The sequence below is a fragment of the Danio rerio genome, chromosome 16 (genome assembly GCF_052040795.2).
Source record: "Danio rerio strain M-AB ecotype USA chromosome 16, GRCz13ab, whole genome shotgun sequence".
Taxonomy (NCBI): Eukaryota; Metazoa; Chordata; class Actinopteri; order Cypriniformes; family Danionidae; genus Danio; species Danio rerio.
In genome coordinates this window covers 1,517,501-1,538,719 of record NC_141036.1, presented here as the reverse complement: position 1 = coordinate 1,538,719, position 21,219 = coordinate 1,517,501, and the positions used below count along the sequence as shown (strand labels likewise).

At 38.6% G+C, this 21,219-nt stretch overlaps 1 protein-coding gene and 1 long non-coding RNA gene across 3 annotated transcripts in view; one reads left to right on the top strand and one right to left on the bottom strand.

Annotated features, from left to right (window-relative positions):
• Window positions 1-314: 314 nt before the first annotated feature.
• Window positions 315-21,219, bottom strand: part of cers2b (ceramide synthase 2b) — a 36,715-nt gene continuing 15,810 nt past the window's right edge. Inside the window, exons 2-12 of one of the 2 annotated variants that reach the window (XM_087286386.1) lie at window positions 15,145-15,317; window positions 13,021-13,138; window positions 12,824-12,942; window positions 12,601-12,658; window positions 10,234-10,284; window positions 9,720-9,812; window positions 7,743-7,871; window positions 7,205-7,311; window positions 4,684-4,837; window positions 1,122-4,582; window positions 315-1,069 (exon numbers count right to left, since the gene is read on the bottom strand). In XM_087286386.1, the coding sequence (XP_087142512.1) occupies window positions 4,433-4,582; window positions 4,684-4,837; window positions 7,205-7,311; window positions 7,743-7,871; window positions 9,720-9,812; window positions 10,234-10,284; window positions 12,601-12,658; window positions 12,824-12,942; window positions 13,021-13,138; window positions 15,145-15,317 (1,152 nt within the window). In that variant the 3' untranslated portion in view covers window positions 315-1,069; window positions 1,122-4,432. The remainder of the gene's footprint in view (window positions 1,070-1,121; window positions 4,583-4,683; window positions 4,838-7,204; window positions 7,312-7,742; window positions 7,872-9,719; window positions 9,813-10,233; window positions 10,285-12,600; window positions 12,659-12,823; window positions 12,943-13,020; window positions 13,139-15,144; window positions 15,318-21,219) is intronic. The other variant, XM_087286385.1, reaches the window with a different exon arrangement.
• LOC141378131 (uncharacterized) lies at window positions 5,608-8,068 on the top strand. Its single transcript, XR_015510782.1, has 4 exons — window positions 5,608-6,284; window positions 6,326-6,403; window positions 6,608-6,739; window positions 6,813-8,068. It is a non-coding gene; the product is annotated as an uncharacterized LOC141378131 (long non-coding RNA).

The following is a 21,219-nucleotide window of genomic DNA, read 5'->3' as shown; positions in this document are numbered from 1 at the left end:
CAGAGGATATTGTTGGTCAGAATATACTAAATATCCCTCAAAACACTGAAAACCTAAAAACATTTGATCAATAAATTAGATGCAATATAAATAAATACATAAATTAGATTAATTGAAGCATTTATTAGGCTACACAGACTAATATAACATAATTCTCACACTGATCTCGTCGTTAACTTACTTTATTCTGCAAAACAAAGCGTGTATATACATAAAATCCCTCAGGTAAAGCTCAGACTAGTATTACCAACAGGCTGATGGTTAAACCTGACACACTAAACATGTATTATTATCAAGAGACTCAGACGAACATATCAGGTGACTCCAATTCAGCATTTTATTGTTAACATTCTCTTTAATAACATCATCATATTACAAAACACAGGAAAATACAAAACAAAGGTAACACTGTGGTAATCTGACTCGCTCCTTCTGAAATATAATAACAATAATAATGCACAGACAGGATGATGGGAGGAATGATGAAATCAGAGACGGGGAATAATAAAGCCGATGCTTCAGATAAAGCAGAGGTGTTGTCCATGACCGTACATGCTGTAGACGTAGAGAGTACTGGCCGGATTATGGAGGACATGAGAAGCTGCATCAAGAAAACATTCATTCTCTTTGGCTTGTGAATATTCAGACTCTGTGAGAAAATGCAATATCCAATGTGTCTGACTGGTGAATTTCAAGAGTATTTAAGAGTGTGTTAGTGATTGTTTGTGTTTATGCATTTTCTTGAGCTTGATCTATTCTATAAACAACTTTTTTATGTTGAAAAGCTTGAAATCGTGACTTTTATTGACATTTTTAATAGTTTAAAGTGATGCATTGTGTGGGTTGGTGTTGTATAATAAGCTATACACTCATTTTTTGTATAGAATATAGTTTTAAACGACGAAAACGTCAATAAAAGTCACTTTGTTAAACCGTAGAGTTGAATTTTCATCCTCAAAAGCCGACATCAACATCCTATAATGCAGTAAATAAACAGAAAAATTAGTTATTAAAACTATTATGTTGTAAAAAATCTTCATTAAACAGCACTTGGTGTTATATTAAATGTGTGTGTATATATATATATATATATATATATATATATATATATATATATATATATATATATATATATATATATATATAGGAGGGCTGATAATTTTGTCTTAAACTCTATATAATGGTAATGGTAGTGGTTTGCCTGTGAATAAGCCTGTGTTTCTATGTAAACGTATGCTCCGTGGCAGTGTAACGCATGTTATTTTCTTTGGTTTATAATAGTCTGTAACATTTGGCCATATTTAAAGGTGCACTCGGGCATATTTGGCAGTGATTTTGGTTTACAGTGAGACTTTAGTGTCGTAGATGCGGTATAGAGAGGATATTGCAGCAGCGCTGGTTCCAGAAGTACTTACAAGTCATTGGATGCCCTTCTAGCTGCAACCCAGTGCTGGAAAACACACTCATACCAACACAAACTCACACACTACGGCCAATTTAGTTCATCGATTCCTCTATGGCGCGTGTGTTTGGGCTGTGGGGGAGCACCCACACACAGAAACTCCACCCAGATGTGTCAACTGACCCAGCCGAGGCTCGAACCAGCGACCTTCTTGCTGAGAGGCGACAGTGAGCCACCATGTCACCTCATATTAACATAAAAACACTGTTGACACATTATAAAGCTGCCAGTTAAAGGGCTAGTTCACCCAAAAATGGAAATTCTGCTTGTTTTAAAACAGAAGATTAGGTTTCAAACAAGCGGAGGAGTTTCACTTTTGATTGAACTGTCCCTTTCAAAACTACAATCCCATGATGCATTGCTGATGACACAATTGAATAAACATGATGATACAACTACTGATTTTAATTGTTGCTCGTGTTCACGAAACAGATTTTGAATGCATAAGGAAACTTGACTGCATCATTTAAGCTGGGGGACAGCAAAGCATCATGGGTAATGTAGTTTTTCTGCAAGAGTGTTTTAAGAATACGTTAAATGAATGATCAGGTGGCTTCAAGAACAGCACATACAATCCATCAGAAGAGCTCACGACAGCTTTGTCTATAAAGTTGGATTATGTATTGTTAAACTCTATTCCCCGTTAGAGAAAATCAGTGGAGTTTTTACTTCCCGACTGTTTATTTATTTAGCATTTTACTGTGATTGTACCCTGGTATTTCAAGATACGCTGGTCCACTTGGTATTCGAATGTACTTCGGTTCTGACTGACAAAACCCAAATTCATAGTCCTGCTCTGAAAAGAGACTATGGTTTCTAAAATAATCACAATTAAAACAAAACCAAATAAACAAGGCACATATTGTGTAAATAATAGTGAAGAAAGGCACTGTTTAAAGGCACAGGTCACCTGAAATAAGTATTCAGTCATCATTTACTCTGGAAAGTTCTGTATTAGATGCAAAAGAGGCTTGTTTGAGCTCCAGAAAGCACAAAAATGGACCATAGACGAATGGTGCTTCATGCCAAGTTATGCAACAGCTTTGTGTGAGAGTCTAGCAAACCGGAAACATTCTCTGAACATTCTGGCAATGTTCTCTCAATGTTATGAACGACCGTTCTTCCAGCAATGCTCATTTACAGTTATCTGGTCTCAGTTGGAAGTGTTTTGTTTAACCGTATAATAATGTAGATAATCTAGATATCTACTAAGAGTTTGAGAAATGTGTTTGTTCAGAATATTCAGCAGTGAAATGTCCATACTGTTTCCCTAACCAACAACAACAACAACAACACGTTTTTAGAATATTAATATGGATGTTTTGAGCTTCACAGGAAAGTTAAAAACATCCCAATCTTTGGTAGCCGAGTTTTTTCTAGAGCTGTGGTGAAAAAATGTCTGAGAAATCAATCCTGCATCAGTTCTGAGATTTTCAAAATGCACTGAGACTCTCTTAAATCGAATTGAGCTTATTTTTTAACAGTAGATGGCACTCTAGGCTAGTTTTTAACACTGTCAACCTTTTATACACTAGCCTAGAGCACCCTCTGCTCTTAAACACTAGCCTAGAACACCATCTACTGGCCTAGAGCACCCTCTGCTCTTAAACACTAGCCTAGAACACCATCTACTGGCCTAGAGCACTATCTGCTGTTCAAAACTACATAAAGTGCCATCTGCTGTTTAAAACCTAGCCTAGAGTGATGTATGCTGTTTAAAAACTAGCCTAGAGCACTGTCTGCTGTTTAAAACCTAGCCTAGAGTGATGTATGCTGTTTAAAAACTAGCCTAGAGCACTGTCTGCTGTTTAAAACCTAGCCTAGAGTGATGTATGCTGTTTAAAAACTAGCCTAGAGCACCGTCTGCCGTTTAAAATCTAGCCTAGAGCGCTGTCTGCCGTTTAAAACCTAGCCTAGAGCACCGTCCGCTGTTAAAAACTAGCCTAGAGCGACATCTACTGGCATAAAGCGCCTTCGGCTCTTAAACACTAGTCTAGCCTAAAGTGCCTTCTGCTGTTAAAAACCAGCCTAGAGCGACAGCTGCTTTTAAAACTAGTCTAGCGCGACATCTGCTGTTAAAAAACAGCCTAGAGTGCCGTCCTTTTTCGAAAACTAGCCTAGAGCGTCATCTGCAGTTTAAAACTAGTCTAGAGCGACATCTGCGGTTTAAAACTAGCCTAGAGCGTCATCTGCAGTTTAAAACTAGCCTAGAGCGTCATCTGCGGTTTAAAACTAGCCTAGAGCGACATCTGCTGTTAAAAACTAGCTTAGAGCACGGTCCTCTGCTAAAAGCTAGCCTAGAGCAACATCTGCTGCTAAAAGTTAGCCTAGAGTGACATCTGCTGTTAAAAACTAGCCTAGAGCGGTGACTGCCGTTAAAACTAGCCTAAAGCACCATTTGCTGTTTAAAACTAGCCTAGAGCGCCGTCTGCTGTTAAAACTAGCCTAGAGCGTTGTCTGCTGTTAAACACTAGTCTAGAGCACCAACTACTGTTAAAAACACCCTCCGAGTGGTTTCAAGAGAGAACAGCGACTGATTTTGTAAAGCTCAGAATGGATGCAGAGCTGGTTTTCGGCAACAGCGCTAGTTTGTTCTGTGGGCTGGAGTGGTTTCATTCATCTGTAAATCCCTGTAGTGGCGTCACCGGTGTGTTGATGCTGCTGCTGATTTCAGGTGATCTGCTCCTGAGAGTGGACGTCAGTAGAGGCCGTGTTTCTCCAGCAGACAGAGGAGAGTCTGTGTGTGTGTGTGTGTGTGTGTGTGTGTGTGTGTGTGTGTGAGTATGTATGTATATATGTATGTATGTGTGTATGTATGTATGCATATATGTGTGTAGGCATGTTTGTATGTAAGTGTGTGTGTGTAGTGTACACAGCACCTTCTCTGCTCATGAACTGTGCTCAGCTCTCAGTGCTCTGCCTCAGGAGATGACGGATCTCAGTGACTGTGAGTGTGTTTTTCTCAGGACGTCACTCTGTTTTCGAGTGGTTGTTGTTGTATGTGGCGTGGCCGTTCTGAGCTGCTCCGTTCTTCTTCTTTATCTCTCCATTTTTCAACTCTTCTTCCTCCTCAGACTCGTCCGTCTCATCTCGATCAGATCGCTCGTCTTCTACTGATGACTATTGAGATGAAACAAACAATGTCAGGAGAAAATCTTTAAAGATGCACTGCTAAAAAATGTTTGTTAAAGCATTAACCAGTGTAAACGATCTGGACATACATTGCTGCTGAGGAAGCGGAAGGCCAGGCGTATGATCAGCGCAGCCCAGAACATGTGCAGACACAGCAGAACCATCAGCAGACCGTTAAAGAAGTAATATCCGAAGAACGGAGGGTAGAGCGTCACGGGATACACCCACGTACAGTACATGATCCTGAGAAACACACAGAACAATAACATCAAGGGTCTGCACCATGAAGCCGGATTAAGTTTCAGTTCAGTTTGCACAAATACTGGATTTTAGGTTCCATGAAGCTGGCTTAGGTTAGTCACTCTTTGTCACTAACCTGCTCCGAGGCAAGATATGTTCAAGTTATCTTTGGGTTATGTACTGGTTAGCTTCTGGTTATGTTCCAAGTCATGTTCTAGTTGTATACAGGTTATCTTTAGGTTATGTTCTGAGTATATTCAGGTTATATTCTGGTTATGTTCAGGTTATATTTTATTTATGTTCAGGTTATGTTCTAGTTTTGTTCAGGTGATGTTCTGGTAATGTTCTGTAGTATTCAGGTTATATTCTGGTTGTGTTATGGTTATATTCAGGTTTAATTCGGCTTATGTTCAGGTTATGTTCTAGTTATATCCAGGTAATGTTCTGGTTGTATTCAGGTTATGTTGTGGTTATTTGCAGGTTATATTCTGTTTATATTCAGATTATGTTCTTGTTATATTTAGGTTATATACTGGTTATCTCTAGGTTGTGTTCTAGGATATATTCATGTCATGTTCTGCTTTTCTTTAGGTTGTGTTCTGGTTATGTACAGACTATCTTCATGTTATGTTCTGGTTATGTTGCGGTTGTATTCTGTTTATGTTCAGATTATGTTCTTGTTATATTCCGGTTGTGTTCTGGTTATCTTCTGGTTGTGTTCTGGTTGTATACAGGTTATCTTTAGGTTTTGTATTGGTTATGTTCAGGCTATCTTCAGGTTATGTTCTGATATATTCAGGTTATAATCTGGCTATATTCAGGTTATATTCGGTTTATGTTCAGGTTATGTTCTAGTTATATTCAGGTCATGTTCCAGTTATATCCAGGTTAGATTATACTCTGGGTATTGTCAGGTTATATTCTGGTTATGTTCAGGTTATATTCTATTTATGTTCAGGTTATGTTCTAGTTCTAGTTATATCCAGGTAATGTTCTGGTTATATTCAGGTTATGTTGTGGTTATATGCAGGTTATATTTTGTTTATGTTCAGATTATGTTCTGGTTATATTTAGGTTATCTCTAGGTTGTGTTCTGGTTATATACAGACTATCTTCATGTTATGTTCTGGTTATCTTCGGTTTGTGTTCTGGTTGTATACAGGTTATCTTTAGGTTTTGTTCTGGTTATATTCAGGCTATATTCAGGTTATGTTCTGGATATATTCAGGTTATAATCCGGCTTTATTCAGGTTATATTCGGTTTACGTTCAGGTTATGTTTTAGTTATATTCAGGACATGTTCCAGTTATATGAAGGTTGTGTCTGGTTTTATTCTGTTTATGTTCAGATTATGCTCTGGTTATATTTAGGTTATATTATGGTTATCTCTAGGTTGTGTTCTGGTTATATACAGAATATATTCAGGTTATGTTCTGCTTATCTTTAGGTTGTGTTCCGGTTGTATAAAGGTTATCTTTAGGTTATGTTCAGGTTGTATTCAGGCTATCTTCAGGTTATATTCTGGTTATGTTCTAGTTATGTTCTGGTTGCTCAAGTTATCTGTAGGTTGTGTTCTGGTTATATACAGAATATATTCAGGTCATGTTCTGCTTATCTTTAGGTTGCATTTCGGTTGTATAAAGGTTATCTTTAGGTTATGTTCAGGTTGTATTCAGGCTATCTTCAGGTTATACTCTGGTTATGTTCTAGCTATATTCAGGTCGCTCAAGTTATCTTTAGGTTGTGTTCTGGTTATATACAGACTATCTTCAGGTAATGTTCTGTTTATATTTCAGTTGTATTCCTTTTATGTTCTGATTATGTTTTGGTTATATTCAGGTAATGTTTTGGTTATATTCCGGTTATCTCTAGGTTGTGTTCTGGTTTTATAGAAGATATATTCAGGTTACATTTTGATTATGTTCAGGTTGTGTTCTTGTTCAGGCAATATTCTGGTTATGCTCTGCTTATATTCTAGTTAAATTCGTGCTATCTTTATGTTATGTTATGGTTATATTCAGGCAATTTTATTAGGTTATGTTCAGTTAATATTAAGGCTATCTTTAGGTTATGTTCTGGTTTCTTGTGGTTATGTTCTGGTTATAATCAATCTTTGGCTTATGTTCAGTTTTTCAGCACTAATACAGAAATGTCAGCCATTGCATTTGTGTATTTCAGACAAACATGCTTCACATTATACTTTCAAAATGTTTCCAAACAGATCCATTAACATGCAAATATACAAATTTACAAAAAGTATTACATTTAAAACCTATATACTTATTCTTTATCCTGACCAAAGCCAGTACAATGTGTTTAACCACAGTTTAATGTAAGCAGAGAAACAAAGAGACTGATGATGTGATGTACCGGAAAGGGAAGATGATGAGGCGTGTGACGATGAAGATGGCAGCAAACAGGATGAAGATGTAGTTGCATGCGTTCTTCCATCGGGCGTAGTTAAACATCTTAGCTGACTGAGAGATAGAGAGAGAGATGACATGAGGAGAGAAACTGATGTGTTCAGATATATGAGAGAGAGACGGGAATAGTTTTTCTGGTGAAACAGATCAAGCTGTGGAATATTCGAGTACTGGGTTGATTATTAATTCTTGTGGATTTCTGAAGTGTGCATTTGTGTTGTCTTCCACATAACAACATTTTAAATATTGGAAATTAAATGAATGTTGCACTCAGCGCAGTTCCACTTTGGCTTGTTTCGGGATGGTAAAGCAGCTAGCACAGCCAGCGCATGGTCTAAAAGTGTTGTCTTTATTCTCTTCATGTTCACAGTCAGTCGTTGCCTTCCCTTAATCGCACCTCAGTCTTCATTCAGCAGATCTGTGTGCATGTGTACAGTGTAGTGTGTGTTGTGAGATGTGTGTGTGTGTGTGTGTGTTGTTCTGACCTCCAGCAGATAGTCGGCTGAGTCGTGCATGAACATGATGAGCGTTCCTGCTCGGATGTAGTTCACACACCAGGAGAAGCTGATGAGCAGGATGGTGGCAACATGATGGATGATCTGCTCTTTAAAGTCCTGCAGGAGAGCGTGAGGTAACACTGAAGTCATTATACCAAAATCATATAAGTTCATCCATTCATCCATCCGTTAATTCATCCATCCATCCATTCACTCACTCACTCACTCCTCCATCTACTCACTCTCTTACTCACTCTTTCTTATTCATTGATTAATTAATTTGCTCATTCATTGATTCATCCACTCACTCACCCATTCACTCACTCACCCATCCACCCACTCAATCGTTTATACATACATTCATTTACTCACTCACTCATCAATCCATTATCCATCCAGCCATCCACCCACTCACTTGTTCATTGATTAAATGATTCATTCATTCATTCATTCCTTTGTTCATTCATCCATTGATACATCAACTTACGCACCCACCCATCCATTTATCCATCAATTACTTCATCCATCCATCCACTCACTCAGTTACCCATATACCCACCCACTCATTCATTCATACATACATCCACTCACTCACAAACCCACCGATCCATCCATCCATCTACCCACTCACTTTTTAATTGATTGACTGATTGATTGATTCATTCATTCATCTAATGATTCATCTACTCACTCATTCACCCATTCACTTACTCACCCATCCACCCACTCATTCATTCATACATACATCTACTCACTCACTCACCCATCTATCCATCCATCCACCCACCCACCCACTTGTTCATTGATTCATTCATCCATTGATTCATCCACTTACTCACTCACCCATTTACTCACTCACCCATCCACCCACTCATTCATACACACATACATTTACTCACTCACTCATCTGTCCATCCGTCTATCCACCCACTCGCTTGTTCATTGATTGATTGATCCATGCATTCATCCATTGATTCATCCACTCACTTACCTACTCATTCATCCATCCATTAATTCATCCATCCATCCACTCACCCATCCACTCATTCATTCATACATACATCTACTTACTTACTCACCCACCCATATGTCCATCCATCCACCCACCCACTCATTCATTGAGTGATTCATTCATGTATCCATTGATTCATCCACTCACTCACTCACTCACTAATCCATCCACTTACTCACCTACTCACTCACCCATCCACCCACCTACTTATTCATTCATACATACATTCATCCACTCACACACTCACCCACCTATCCATCCATCCACCCACCCACTCATTCATTCATTCTTACATACATCCATCCACTCATTTACTCACTTACCCAACTATCCACCCATCCACCTACTCACGCACTTGTTCACTGATTCATTCATTTGTTCACTTGTTCATTTGTACTCACTCACTCATCCATTCATTCACCCACCCACTCGTTCATTGATTCATTCATTCATTTGTTCACTTGTACTCACTCACCCATCCATCTACTCACCCATCTACCCACTCACTCATCCAGTCATCCACTTACCGACTCACTTATTCATTCATTTATTCATTCGTTCATTGATTCATCCATTGATATATCCATCCATGATATAAAACATTTTAATTTAATACAATTTTAAATAAAATGTTCAGCTTAAGTTTATTTAATAACACGATGATATTCAAAATCTATTTTAGGTCCACTTTATAATTTTATTTTATTTATAAATCAGTGTCAGGCTCAAACCCGTGTGTTTGAATGCATTTCTGACTTCAGATGAATTAGATGGATTGTGGTCGACTGTATTTCCCTAAAGCTGAAGGTAAATGGAAACATTGGGGACATCTGCTGCTTTGAATACAGCGCTGCTCAAAATATAAAGCCAACAACAACGAGCCGTTTGAAGGAAACGATTCATTGAGATGCAAAAATGAGGTCTGCGCTGTGATTGGCTGATGGAGGACTTACCTTGCGCTTGACGTCCGACGCCACACTGAACAGGAGAGAGGTGTAAAAGGCCAGTTCCAGCATGTAGTACCAGTACTGAGACGGCAGGAGTGTCTGAACGAGGACAAATAAATAAAACAATCACTCATCAGCTGTTCGGTGACATGAGCTTTAGATCACTTCAGCTCAATGTAAAGTAGAAGTAGGCAAAAACTTTCACTTATAGGATGTCTGCATTATCATTATGCTGACTATATCCTGACTCTCATGTACACTCACCGGCCACTTTATTAGGTACATCTTACTAGTACTAGGTTGGAGCACCTTTCACCTTCAGAGCTTTCTCAATCCTTCATGGCATAGGTACTGGAAATATAACATAAGGTGTACCTAATAAAGTGGCCGGTGAGTGTTTGTTTTGTTTTTGCAGCTTCACAAAAATGTAGCCTGAAGCAAGTATTTAAGAGGAGCCTGTGCTGGCGTCTACAGCGCATACAGCATCTACCTGATGTTTATTAAAGCAGATGTAACTCACCAGAGTGGGAAACCCTTTCCACATCTCTTCTAAATCATATAACCAGGGTTTCTAGAAACACAGATGGATACCATGCGTTATGTAATAAATCATCACAGAAACAAAAACATGAATAAAACTAGGGCTGCACAATATATATTGAATAAGTATTGTTATTGCAGATGATAAAGTGTATAAAAAGGAATCAGAGAGTGAAATTTAACACCTTTTAAGACCTTTTCTTAACATTTTGAGACCTCATCATCGCCACTTTAGCATGCAATTCATAGCATTGGAGACATTTCACTCTAAATCACTCTGTTTAGTGTCTATTATTGTTTAGCTGTATCCCTTCTAGACTTTACCAGTAGATGGCGCCTAAAGAACAGCAGGGATAATGGTGTTGCCTTGGTTACTGCAGTAAACAAAGCAGCATTATGTCAAATCTAGCTACTAAACTACACAGCATCCTATTTACAGCATATTAGCATACAGCTATACATAATACTATCAAAAATGTCATCTTGTAAAAGTGCTTTTTAATACTTTTCAGGGGCCTTAAATTTCACTAAATTTACTCATTAGTGTTTAATACTTTTTAAAACACAGAGGACCCCCCCCCCTGTAACAGTATATTCAATATTCATAACGCAGGAAAGTGCAACAAATTTAGATTTATGTGCCAAGCATTGTGTGACGCATGCATAGGTCATTCATCCAAATCCGACCAATCAGATGAGGCCTTTACTATCTTTATCCCCGCCTCCCTGTTAGATGAACCCAGAGCTGAAAATAAACACTAATGCTGGGAGACATGAAAAGAAAACTAGATTCTTAAAGTTTGAGGACAAACTTTGAGGCTGGCTTGTGAACGCCTGATGGTAATTGTTTATTTAGTTTATTTAAGTTTTAAAAATTATGAAAATATAGATAGATCGACAGATAGACAAATAGATAGATAGACAGATAGATAATAGATAGATTACCATGTTACTAGCATGATTCTAGCATAATTTAGCATGTTAGTAGCATGATTCTAGTATAAATTAGCATGTTACTAGCATAGTTCTAGTATGAATTAGCATGTTACTAGCATGATTCTAGCCTGAATTAGCATGTTATTAGCATGATTCTAGCATGAATTAGCATGTCACTAGCATAATTCTAGCATGAATTAGCATGTTATTAGCATGATTCTAACATGAATTAGCATGTTACTAGCATGATTCTAGCATAAATTGGCATGTTAGTAGCATGATTCTAGCATGAATTAGCATGTTATTAGGATGATTCTAGCATGAATTAGCATGTTATTAGCATGATTCTAGCATGAATTAGCATGTTATTAGCATGATTCTAACATGAATTAGCATGTTACTAGCATGATTCTAGCATAAATTAGCATGTTGTTAGCATGATTCTAGCATGAATTAGCATGTTGTTAGCATGATTCTAGCATGAATTAGCATGTTACTAGCAAGATAGATAGATAGATAGATAGATAGATAGATAGATAGATAGATAGATAGATAGATAGATAGATAGATAGATAGATAGATAGATAGATAGATAGATAGATAGATAGATAGATAGATGGTGGGCTAGCATGAGTCAAACAAGCCAACCCCCGCTTCTCTACGATATTCTGAAACATGAGATATAGCTGCTGTTATATTGTTGCTAGGTTAGTCTGTTTTGTTGCTATGAAGTTGATTGACAGCTTAGACTGATGATGTATCAAAGCTTCTTGCCAGTATGAACACTTAAAAGCAACACCCATGTCTCTATCACACTGCAGCATGACGATATCAGTCTGAACCTCTATAATGGCAGTCTATGGGACCGTTGCTAGGGTGTTGTATCTGGTTGTTAGGGGTGTGCCTAGAAAGTTAAAAGCTCATCAGTTATTGGTTGTTTGGTAGTCTAAGTTAAATGAGCCCAGTTAGAAGTCTGTGCGACAGTCTGATGTATAGTTATGAGCTCACAAAGTTTGGTGCAATGTTAAGCCAATGGGATCTTTCCAATGGTCCTGGGATGTTTTTCGGAAAACCGAAAATCGGATCAGTCCGAAAAGATATAGCAACCCGAGTCAGACCAGTTTGGAGGTCTGATGTGAGTTTGGTGGTCATAGCTCGAAAGCTCTAGGAGGAGATAGAGTTTAATTTTTAGTCTCAGAAGAAAAATAGGATAACAATAGTCTGGCTTGCTACACAAGTCAGCCTAATGACAACAATAAAAGAATTGATGCTAGCTGATAGTAATAGCAGTTTGCAAGTTAGTAGTATCATAAGAAACATTCACTTTTGCAAACACTGAACAACAATATGGCATAGTATGCCAGTATCGTGCAGCCCTTGTTAAAACTGTCTGAAACTGCAACTGACTTACATCTATTAATGCAGCAAGACCACCGATGAAGGCCAGAAGATAAAAGGCGAATCTCCAGCTATAAAAGAACAAAAGGGTCAGTTAGGGTTGATGTACAAAGTCCAGCAAAATCCACTAAAGGAGGTAAAGCCTTCTCATATATGGCTCCTAAACTCAAGAATAGGCTTCCTGATAATGTCCGAGGCTCAGACACACTCTCTTAGTTCAAAGCTAGAGAAAAGACCTGGCCTCGCAGAACTTCTTCAGCAGGTTTGGTCTGTCTTGATTTCTGCGGCGTCTGAACCAGCGCTGGACCTGCCGCTCTGTCCATCCCGTCTGCTTGCTCAGCTTCTCCACTGAACTCTGAAAGAGTAAATAACAGCACAACAGTAAGCGTGGGCTTCTCCAGTACTAATGGGCATCAGCAGCGCTCGTTCTCACCTGTGTGGGGTTTTTGCTTGTGTTGCAATAGTAGGACTCCAGTGCTGGATTGTGTGCAACTCTCCGTCTCACCGTTTCCTTCAGGCCCAGCAGAGAGGCCAGCGGTGTAGCAACATATCTGAGCAAACAAGCAGATTTCAGAAGCATTTAATGCGCTAGAAAGAGTTTTGGTAGTGATTTGTTCATTAGTAATATTGTAAAGCATACATTTGCTACAGCAATCCACATGAACATTTACTAGATGTTGTTAGAGGTTCAATTCTAATCAAAAACCACCAAAGTAGTTTTGAATCGCAAATCTACTTTATTAATATTGTCAAAAGTATGTTTTTTTTTCTTTGGTATTACTATTATTTATTGATTATTGTGACTTATTCTATCTATCTATCTATCTATCTATCTATCTATCTATCTATCTATCTATCCATCCATCCATCCATCCATCCATCCATCCATCCATCCATCCATCCATCCATCTATCTATCTATCTATCTATCTATCTATCTATCTATCTATCTATCTATCTATCTATCTATCTATCTATCTATCTATCTATCTATCTATCTATCTATCTATCTATCTATCCATCCATCCACCTATTCATCCATCCATCCATCCATCTATCTATCTATCCATCCACCTATTCATCCATCCATCCATCCATCCATCCATCCATCCATCTATCCATCCACCTATTCATCCATCCTTCCATCTATCCATCTATCCATCTACCTATTCATCCATCCATCCATCCATCAATCCACCCATACATCTATCCATCCACCTATTCATCCATCCTTCCATCCATCCATCTATCTATCTATCCACCTATTCATCCATCCATCCATCCATCCATCCATCCACCCATTCATCCATCCATCCATCCATCCATCCATCCATCCACCCATCCATCCATCCATCCATCCATAAATCCATCCATCCATCCGTCTATCTATCTATCTATCTATCTATCTATCTATCTATCTATCTATCTATCTATCTATCTATCTATCTATCTATCTATCTATCTATCTATCTATCTATCTATCTATCTATCCATTCCTCCATCTATCTATCCATCCATCCATCCATTCCTCCATCTATCTATCTATCCATCCATCCATCCATCCATCCATCCATCCATCTATCTATTTATCCATCCATCCATCCATCCATCCATCCATCCATCCATCCATCCATCCATCCATCCATCCATCTATCTATCTATCTATCTATCTATCTATCTATCTATCTATCTATCTATCTATCTATCTATCTATCTATCTATCTATCTATCTATCTATCTATCTATCTATCTATCTATCTATCTATCTAGGGGTTAAGCATTTTATTAAGAATTAAGGAAACCGGTAACCATTGACTTCCATAGTATGTGTTTATGGAGGGACATCAATGGTTACCGTTTTCTGACAGAACAAAACAACTCAATCTGGTTAACACATGACGACAGGATGTCCATTTTCAGATGAAAGAAGAAGGAAGAATGAGCGAGTAATAAGACGATGTGAAGGGGAAAGAGATGAAGAGTGAAATGAAGCAGCGAGAGAAGGCATTAAAGTTTAAAGAGCTCAGGAAAAAGCTTGCAGACACAAATAGAACGACAGATCTATTATAAACAGGCCAGACAGAAAGAAAAAGGCTCAGCTTATCAAATATCAGACAGAATGAAAAACAACCAGCTCTCAGATAGACATATGCCGATATTAATGAACATGCACAATCCATCCATCCATTTTTCTGCCCACACATCCATCTATTGTGATAATGAACATGCACAATATTGATACTGTAGTCAATAACTATTTATTATTAAAACTTTTAGAGTGCCTTTTCTGAATATTGCTCAATATTGAACATTATAAGAACTCATGATGGCTATGAACTGTTGATTTGAATGCATTAATGTTTAATAATGAGACTTTATTGTCAAGTGTTACCTGTTGAACTTTATAATCATTTTGCAACTTCCTTAACTAAGTATTTCAGAGTTATTATACCTGTTAAAGTAATATTAATATTTAAAAATACTGTTATAATACCGGCAGAATCCTACTCTCATTTATTTAAACAGATGAGCGCAGGAATAGAGATTTAAATACTCACTTCTCGAAGAGCTGTCGTATGAGCAGAAACAGCACAGCGATGGGCAGCGCCACCCACAGGTCGCGAGCTTTAGCGTAGACCCGTCCGTCCCGGTCCTCCAGATCAGCCCATCCCAGACCCTCGGGGAACCAGAGACGCTCCTGCCAGAACAGCTCGCTCAGACCCGCCAGCATCTGCAGCAACACAACACTCGTTCAGTTCATCTGTTCATACATTCATCAATCCTCCATCCACTTTTTTACATTCTTGCTAATCCATCCATTCATTCGTTTTACAGCTCACTCAGATGCTCACTTAGCTCAACTTTATTTATTTATTTATTTGTTTGTTTGTCAATTCCACCATCAGTCTTTACATCAACTCTCTATTTATGTCTAGCAATCTGTCTGTCCAACAGTATCTCTACATATATTTGTCAAACGTTCATCCAATTTTTTTACCTATTCATCCATCCATCATTTTTTTCTGCCAGTCAATCCATCCATCCATCAATCTATCTGTCAATCCACCAATTTTTCTGCCCATCCATCCATCAATCCATCTATTTCTCTGCCAATTCATTCATCCAGCCATAAATTATTCTACCCATCCATCTACCCATCCATCAATTTGTCTGCCCATCCATCCATCAATTTTTCTACACATACATTCATCATTTTTTCTGCCTATTCCTCCGTCCATGTGTCAATAAACAAATTTTTCTGCCCATCCATCCATCCATCCATTTTTCTGCCAATTCATCCACTCATACCCCAATTTTTTCTGCCCCATCCATTCATCCATCATTTTTTCTGCCTATCCATCTATCCCATCCATCCATCCATTCATCAATCCACCAATTTTTCTGACCATCCATCCATCCATCCATGTATCTATTTTTCTGCCAATTCATCCATTCATCCATCAATTCATCCATCCATCCATGCATCTATTTTCTACTAATTCATCTATCCATCCATTTTTCTGCCAATTCATCCACTCATACCCCAATTTTTTCTGCCCCATCCATTCATCCATCATTTTTTCTGCCTATCCATCTATCCCATCCATCCATCCATCCATTCATCAATCCACCAATTTTTCTGCCCATCCATCCATCCATCCATCCATCCATCCAATGTATGTATTTTTCTGCAAATTCATCCACCCATCCACCAATTTTTTCTGCCAATCCGTTTATTATTATTTTTTTATCCATCAATTCCATCCATCTATCATCCATCCATCCAGCTTTCTATCCATCCATCCTTCCATCTGTCCATCCATCCATGCATCTAGCTATCCATCTTTCTATCCATATATTCATTTTGTTCATTATTGATTATTGAGTGGATGGACAATCTATTCATCACACAAACACACACACAAAACCTCTAACGCACACACTGATTATTGCAATAAATGATTAATGTTGTCTTATCAAACACAACAGTGCTATTAAATCTGCTGTGTGCAAGCACTGGATCATGTTAAACATCGATTCATGACATCCCTCCATGCTTTTCAAACACATTTAAAGGGCACCTATTATGCAAAAATCACTTTTATAAGGGGTTTAGACAAAGTTGTGCGTCAGCAGTGTGTGAATATCTCCAGCCTCTAATGGTCAACATGAATTAATTGTGCTGTTTATAATCAGACTTGATAGAAACAGACTGCAGAAACACTTTGATTGACGTTCTCCCTTTGCACGTGTCATCAGAGGGGGAAAGCCCCGCCCACTAGTCTCCCTCATTAGCATAAACAGAATCAGAAGCAGCCGTCATAAGCAGAATTAGAGTGTTTGAGCTGCTGAAGATGATGTCAGCATAGACTCAGAGGATTATAGATGTGGAGTTTTAGATCAACACCGACAGAAGTCTGTCAACAGGAGCATGAAGCACACACTGACCAATGACAACATGCAGACCATGCTCAAACCTCACACACATACACTCTAAAGACAGCAGAGATGCATTCTACATCCCTTATAACATAATATAATCATATAATTAACATCATGTTGGCTCCTAGATTAAACTAAACTGTGCAGATGTATTCAGACTCGACCTGCAGACGATCATGTACAGGCTTCAGAGCGACCGCAGCTGATCTAGATTTAGAGTAAGAGCGGTTATTTTAGTCCTTTTAAAGGGAAAGAGCATGTGTGTTCTTCACATTACAGAGCGGGATTTACTCGAGCACACAGCGGTACCTGAGGTCTGTGTGATGTGGTCACTGTATTGTGGTTTTATAATGATCACGGGCGCTTGTTAAGTCGCGTACCGCTATTAATCTTAGGGGTGTAATACACTGATAGTTGAAGACAAAGTTATGAGCCCGACAGTGTTATATTTTCTTTCTTTTTTCCAGTATATTCCAAGTTCCAGACAAAACAGACTTGAGGAATTGTGTTCGTTGAATTATATTGTCTTGTGTACACTTTGTTTTAAGTGTATAATTCATGCTATTGCAAACCAGGTAATGGTTTGCAATAGCATGACTTATACACTTAAAACAAGATTTTTAGCTCAATAAACTACTAATTAGCTGCTTATTAATCATAGATATATACACTAGATATCGCATAGGGACCCTGAGCATGCGTCAATAGCGCCGCCACATTGGTACAGTGCTCCCAGGACAAATGTCATTCAACCGCACTAGTCAAGACAGTGTTATTACGTGAAGATGCGGGACTTTAGCGCTGTCTACGGGTGTAGTAATGAGCAAACAAAGAAAACAAAGCACAAAGGCAGAACATTTCATAGGTAATATTAAGTTTTTTCTGTTTTTTATGTTCTGAACTTTTGTGCTAAACAGTAGCGTTATTGATGATAGTCACTTACTGCATTCACCATACGGCAAAGCAGCTCCAACTCGCACTAAACACTCGGCTTATGCTAGTTTTGTTGAATAAAATCAGCAAACAATGCAAAAGAAATATGACAACAAGATGCTGCGCTGCCAGAAACTTGTATTATTGTCGCCTAACATTAGTGAAAGAGTCGTTTGGGGGATTCATTCACAAACGAATCGCTCCTCTGTCAGTATGAGAAGTAAAAGCAGGAGAGGAGCTGTGTTTCAGGACATGATTAGATCAGATTTAACAGGGAGGGTGAATAGTACATTTCTGTACACACAAACACAAGCTTTTTGTCAGGAATGGCCGTGCGGTCACTGATCCATCAATGTAGAAAAGTGATGTCAAATTATAATTTTCGTAATTAGAAAAATAAAATTACATACTAACATCCAGGAAAACTCCCGATCACAGATATATGTGTATATGTGTATATCTCTGGCTTTGCATGGCAACAGTCCTCCACTGTACCTTGGTCAGGCATTCATTTAAAAGGAGCGCTACCCTGTAGCAAGATGGCGGCGCTATTGACGCATTCCGTCCAATAGACAACAATAGGCCAGGCGACATCTAGTGTATATATCTATGCTTATTAATAGTTAATAAGGTAGCAGTTGGCTTTAGGTATTGGGATTAGGGATGTAAAATAAGATCATGCTTTATAAGTGTTAACCAAGCGGCGTCCTCCCGCTCTCTCTCAGGAAGCCAATACGGAAGTAACTGAAACTGCAATTCATCTGAAATTCCGCTAGTCCTGGCCGCTCCTGGCTCCAAAACAGAGCACATTTTAATTGAGCCCACTGTTAGAATGGCCAACTTTACAGCAGAAAAAAAGGTGTTTACAGCCTGCTACAAAGAAAGATTTTGGTTAATACAGCTAATATTACCCTTCATGACAACTGTGAGGGGGTGAATTTTTTTATAACTCATCCGTTTCCTTTATATTAAGTTATATTAAGTTTGCATAATTTAGGGCGTGGCCACTTGAGTGACAGCTAGGTCTCGTTGGTCGCCGTCACGTCACCTCAGCTGAATCCTGCAGATTAGTCACTGAACTCGGCATATTTATCGTATTTCTGTGTTGTTTTATGTGGCTTTACACAGTCGACTGCCTTTTGGACTTGTTTCCTACAATTATTAGATGGCATGTCATGCTGAGTGCACTTAATTGTGCTCACAAACCATTCACCTGGCCTCCGTTTCCCATGTGAGTAAAGTTATATACTTATATACCATCTCTATACATGTATTTGTTTTATTTAAGATCATTTATGGTTTATATTTATATTTAGAGCTGACGGATTGATTAGCTGTAGGCTCTAGATCAGTCATCTGAAGTGTTGTCATACAGTGTTCTGCTGGAGTTCATCAATAGTCTTACAGTAACTAACACAGACTATATCTGAAGTGTTTGGGTGTAATTCGCGTTTTCCTCCTGTTGAAAAACGTCATAAGAACAATGTTTAGTGGCTCAATGTATTACAGCAGTGTTTTTAAAAGTCTGAACACTTTATTTATATAGTGTACAACCAAGCACAGGTGGTCAGAATACAAACGAGTCACAGGTGATAAAGTATTAAGCGTTTCTCCCAAAGTAAAGTGTGTCTGAACGAGGTCCAAGCTAAATGCCAGCAGGTGTCTGTAGCTCCGCCTCACTCTCCGCCTCTTTGCCCTTGTTTGGTATCCCGCCGTGAGTGCGATGACGCGCAAACAAAATGGCAACGGTTGGCCGCGCCTACTTGTGGCTTCTTTTGCGCTCTTTAGAAACCTATGGGTGACGTCACGGACACTACGTCCATATATTTTACAGTCTATGGTGCTAACAAACAGTTATAAAGTGCTAATAATAGGCAGATAATAAGTCATTATTAAAATGGTGCAAATTGTTACTTAAATTAATGGGTTACACATTTTTCTTCTGGACAAAACCATTTTTTTACGTTAAAACTGCTATGGGCAATATTATTAAACCTCTTTAAAAATATATATATATATACACACACACATACACACAATCGCCGGCCACTTTATTAGGTACACCTTACTACCGTTTGGCCCCTCTTTTGCCGTCAGAACTGCTTTAATCCTTCGTGGCAGAGATTCAACAAGGTTCTGGAAATATTCCTCAGAGATTTTGCTCCATATTGACATGATAGCATCATTGCTCAGTTGATATATATATATATATATATATATATATATATATATATGTATATATATATAGGGTTTTTCACCTTTTATTGGGATAGGAAAGACAGGAAAGCACTGGAAGCAGAGAAAGGGGAGGGATTGGCATAGGACACAGGTGTCAAACTCAGTTCCAAAAGGGCCGCAGCTCTGCACAGTTTAGTTCCAACCCTAATTAAACACACCTGATCAAACTAATTGAGTCCTTCAGGCTTGTTTGAAACCTACAGGTAAGTGTCTTGGAGCAGGGTTGGAACTAAACTGTGCAGGGCTTCGGCCCTCCAGGAATTGAGTTTGACACTCCTGGCATAGGACCTCAAGCTGGGAATCAAACTCACCAAGAGCACTATGGTGTTACTGTATATGTCAGATCACTAAACCACTTATTGGCGCCAACAGGTTTTCAATATTAAAATAAATATATATTCTTTTGTGTTCAACCGATAAAAGATACTCAAACTGTTTTGTGATAATTAAATGATGACAGAATTAATTTTTTTGGATGAGCTGTCCCTTTAACCATGAACTGTCATTGTTGGATGAACTGTCCCTTTAAGAGCTGGTGTGGAAGGATGTGGTTTCTGATGCAACAGCCTGTAAAAGACGCAGCCGGGAGGATCTGCTGTTATTTGGTGCTCCTGAAAATATTGTTTCAAGCTTTACAGGTTTTAAGTGTCATAGTGACAGATCACAGGCAAAAGCGCGGTAAAACACAGGTCATGTTTTCATACATGATGTAATCGTGCAGCAGAGTTCAGTCCAAAGCAGAGCAAAGACTGAGAGATGTGCATTTGTGGACAGAATGAGGAAATATTTCAACAGCAAACACACATTACATCTCATCGCAGTCAGATAACTCAGCTCTACATCACTTCCTTCCTTATTTATCAGGGATCACCACGGCGGAATGAACCGCCAACTATTCCAGCATATGTTTTACACAGCGGATGTCCTTCCACCTGCAACCCAGTACTGCGAAAGACCCATACACTCTCACATTCATGCACACACTCAAACACTACGGACTATTTAGTTTAATTCACCTA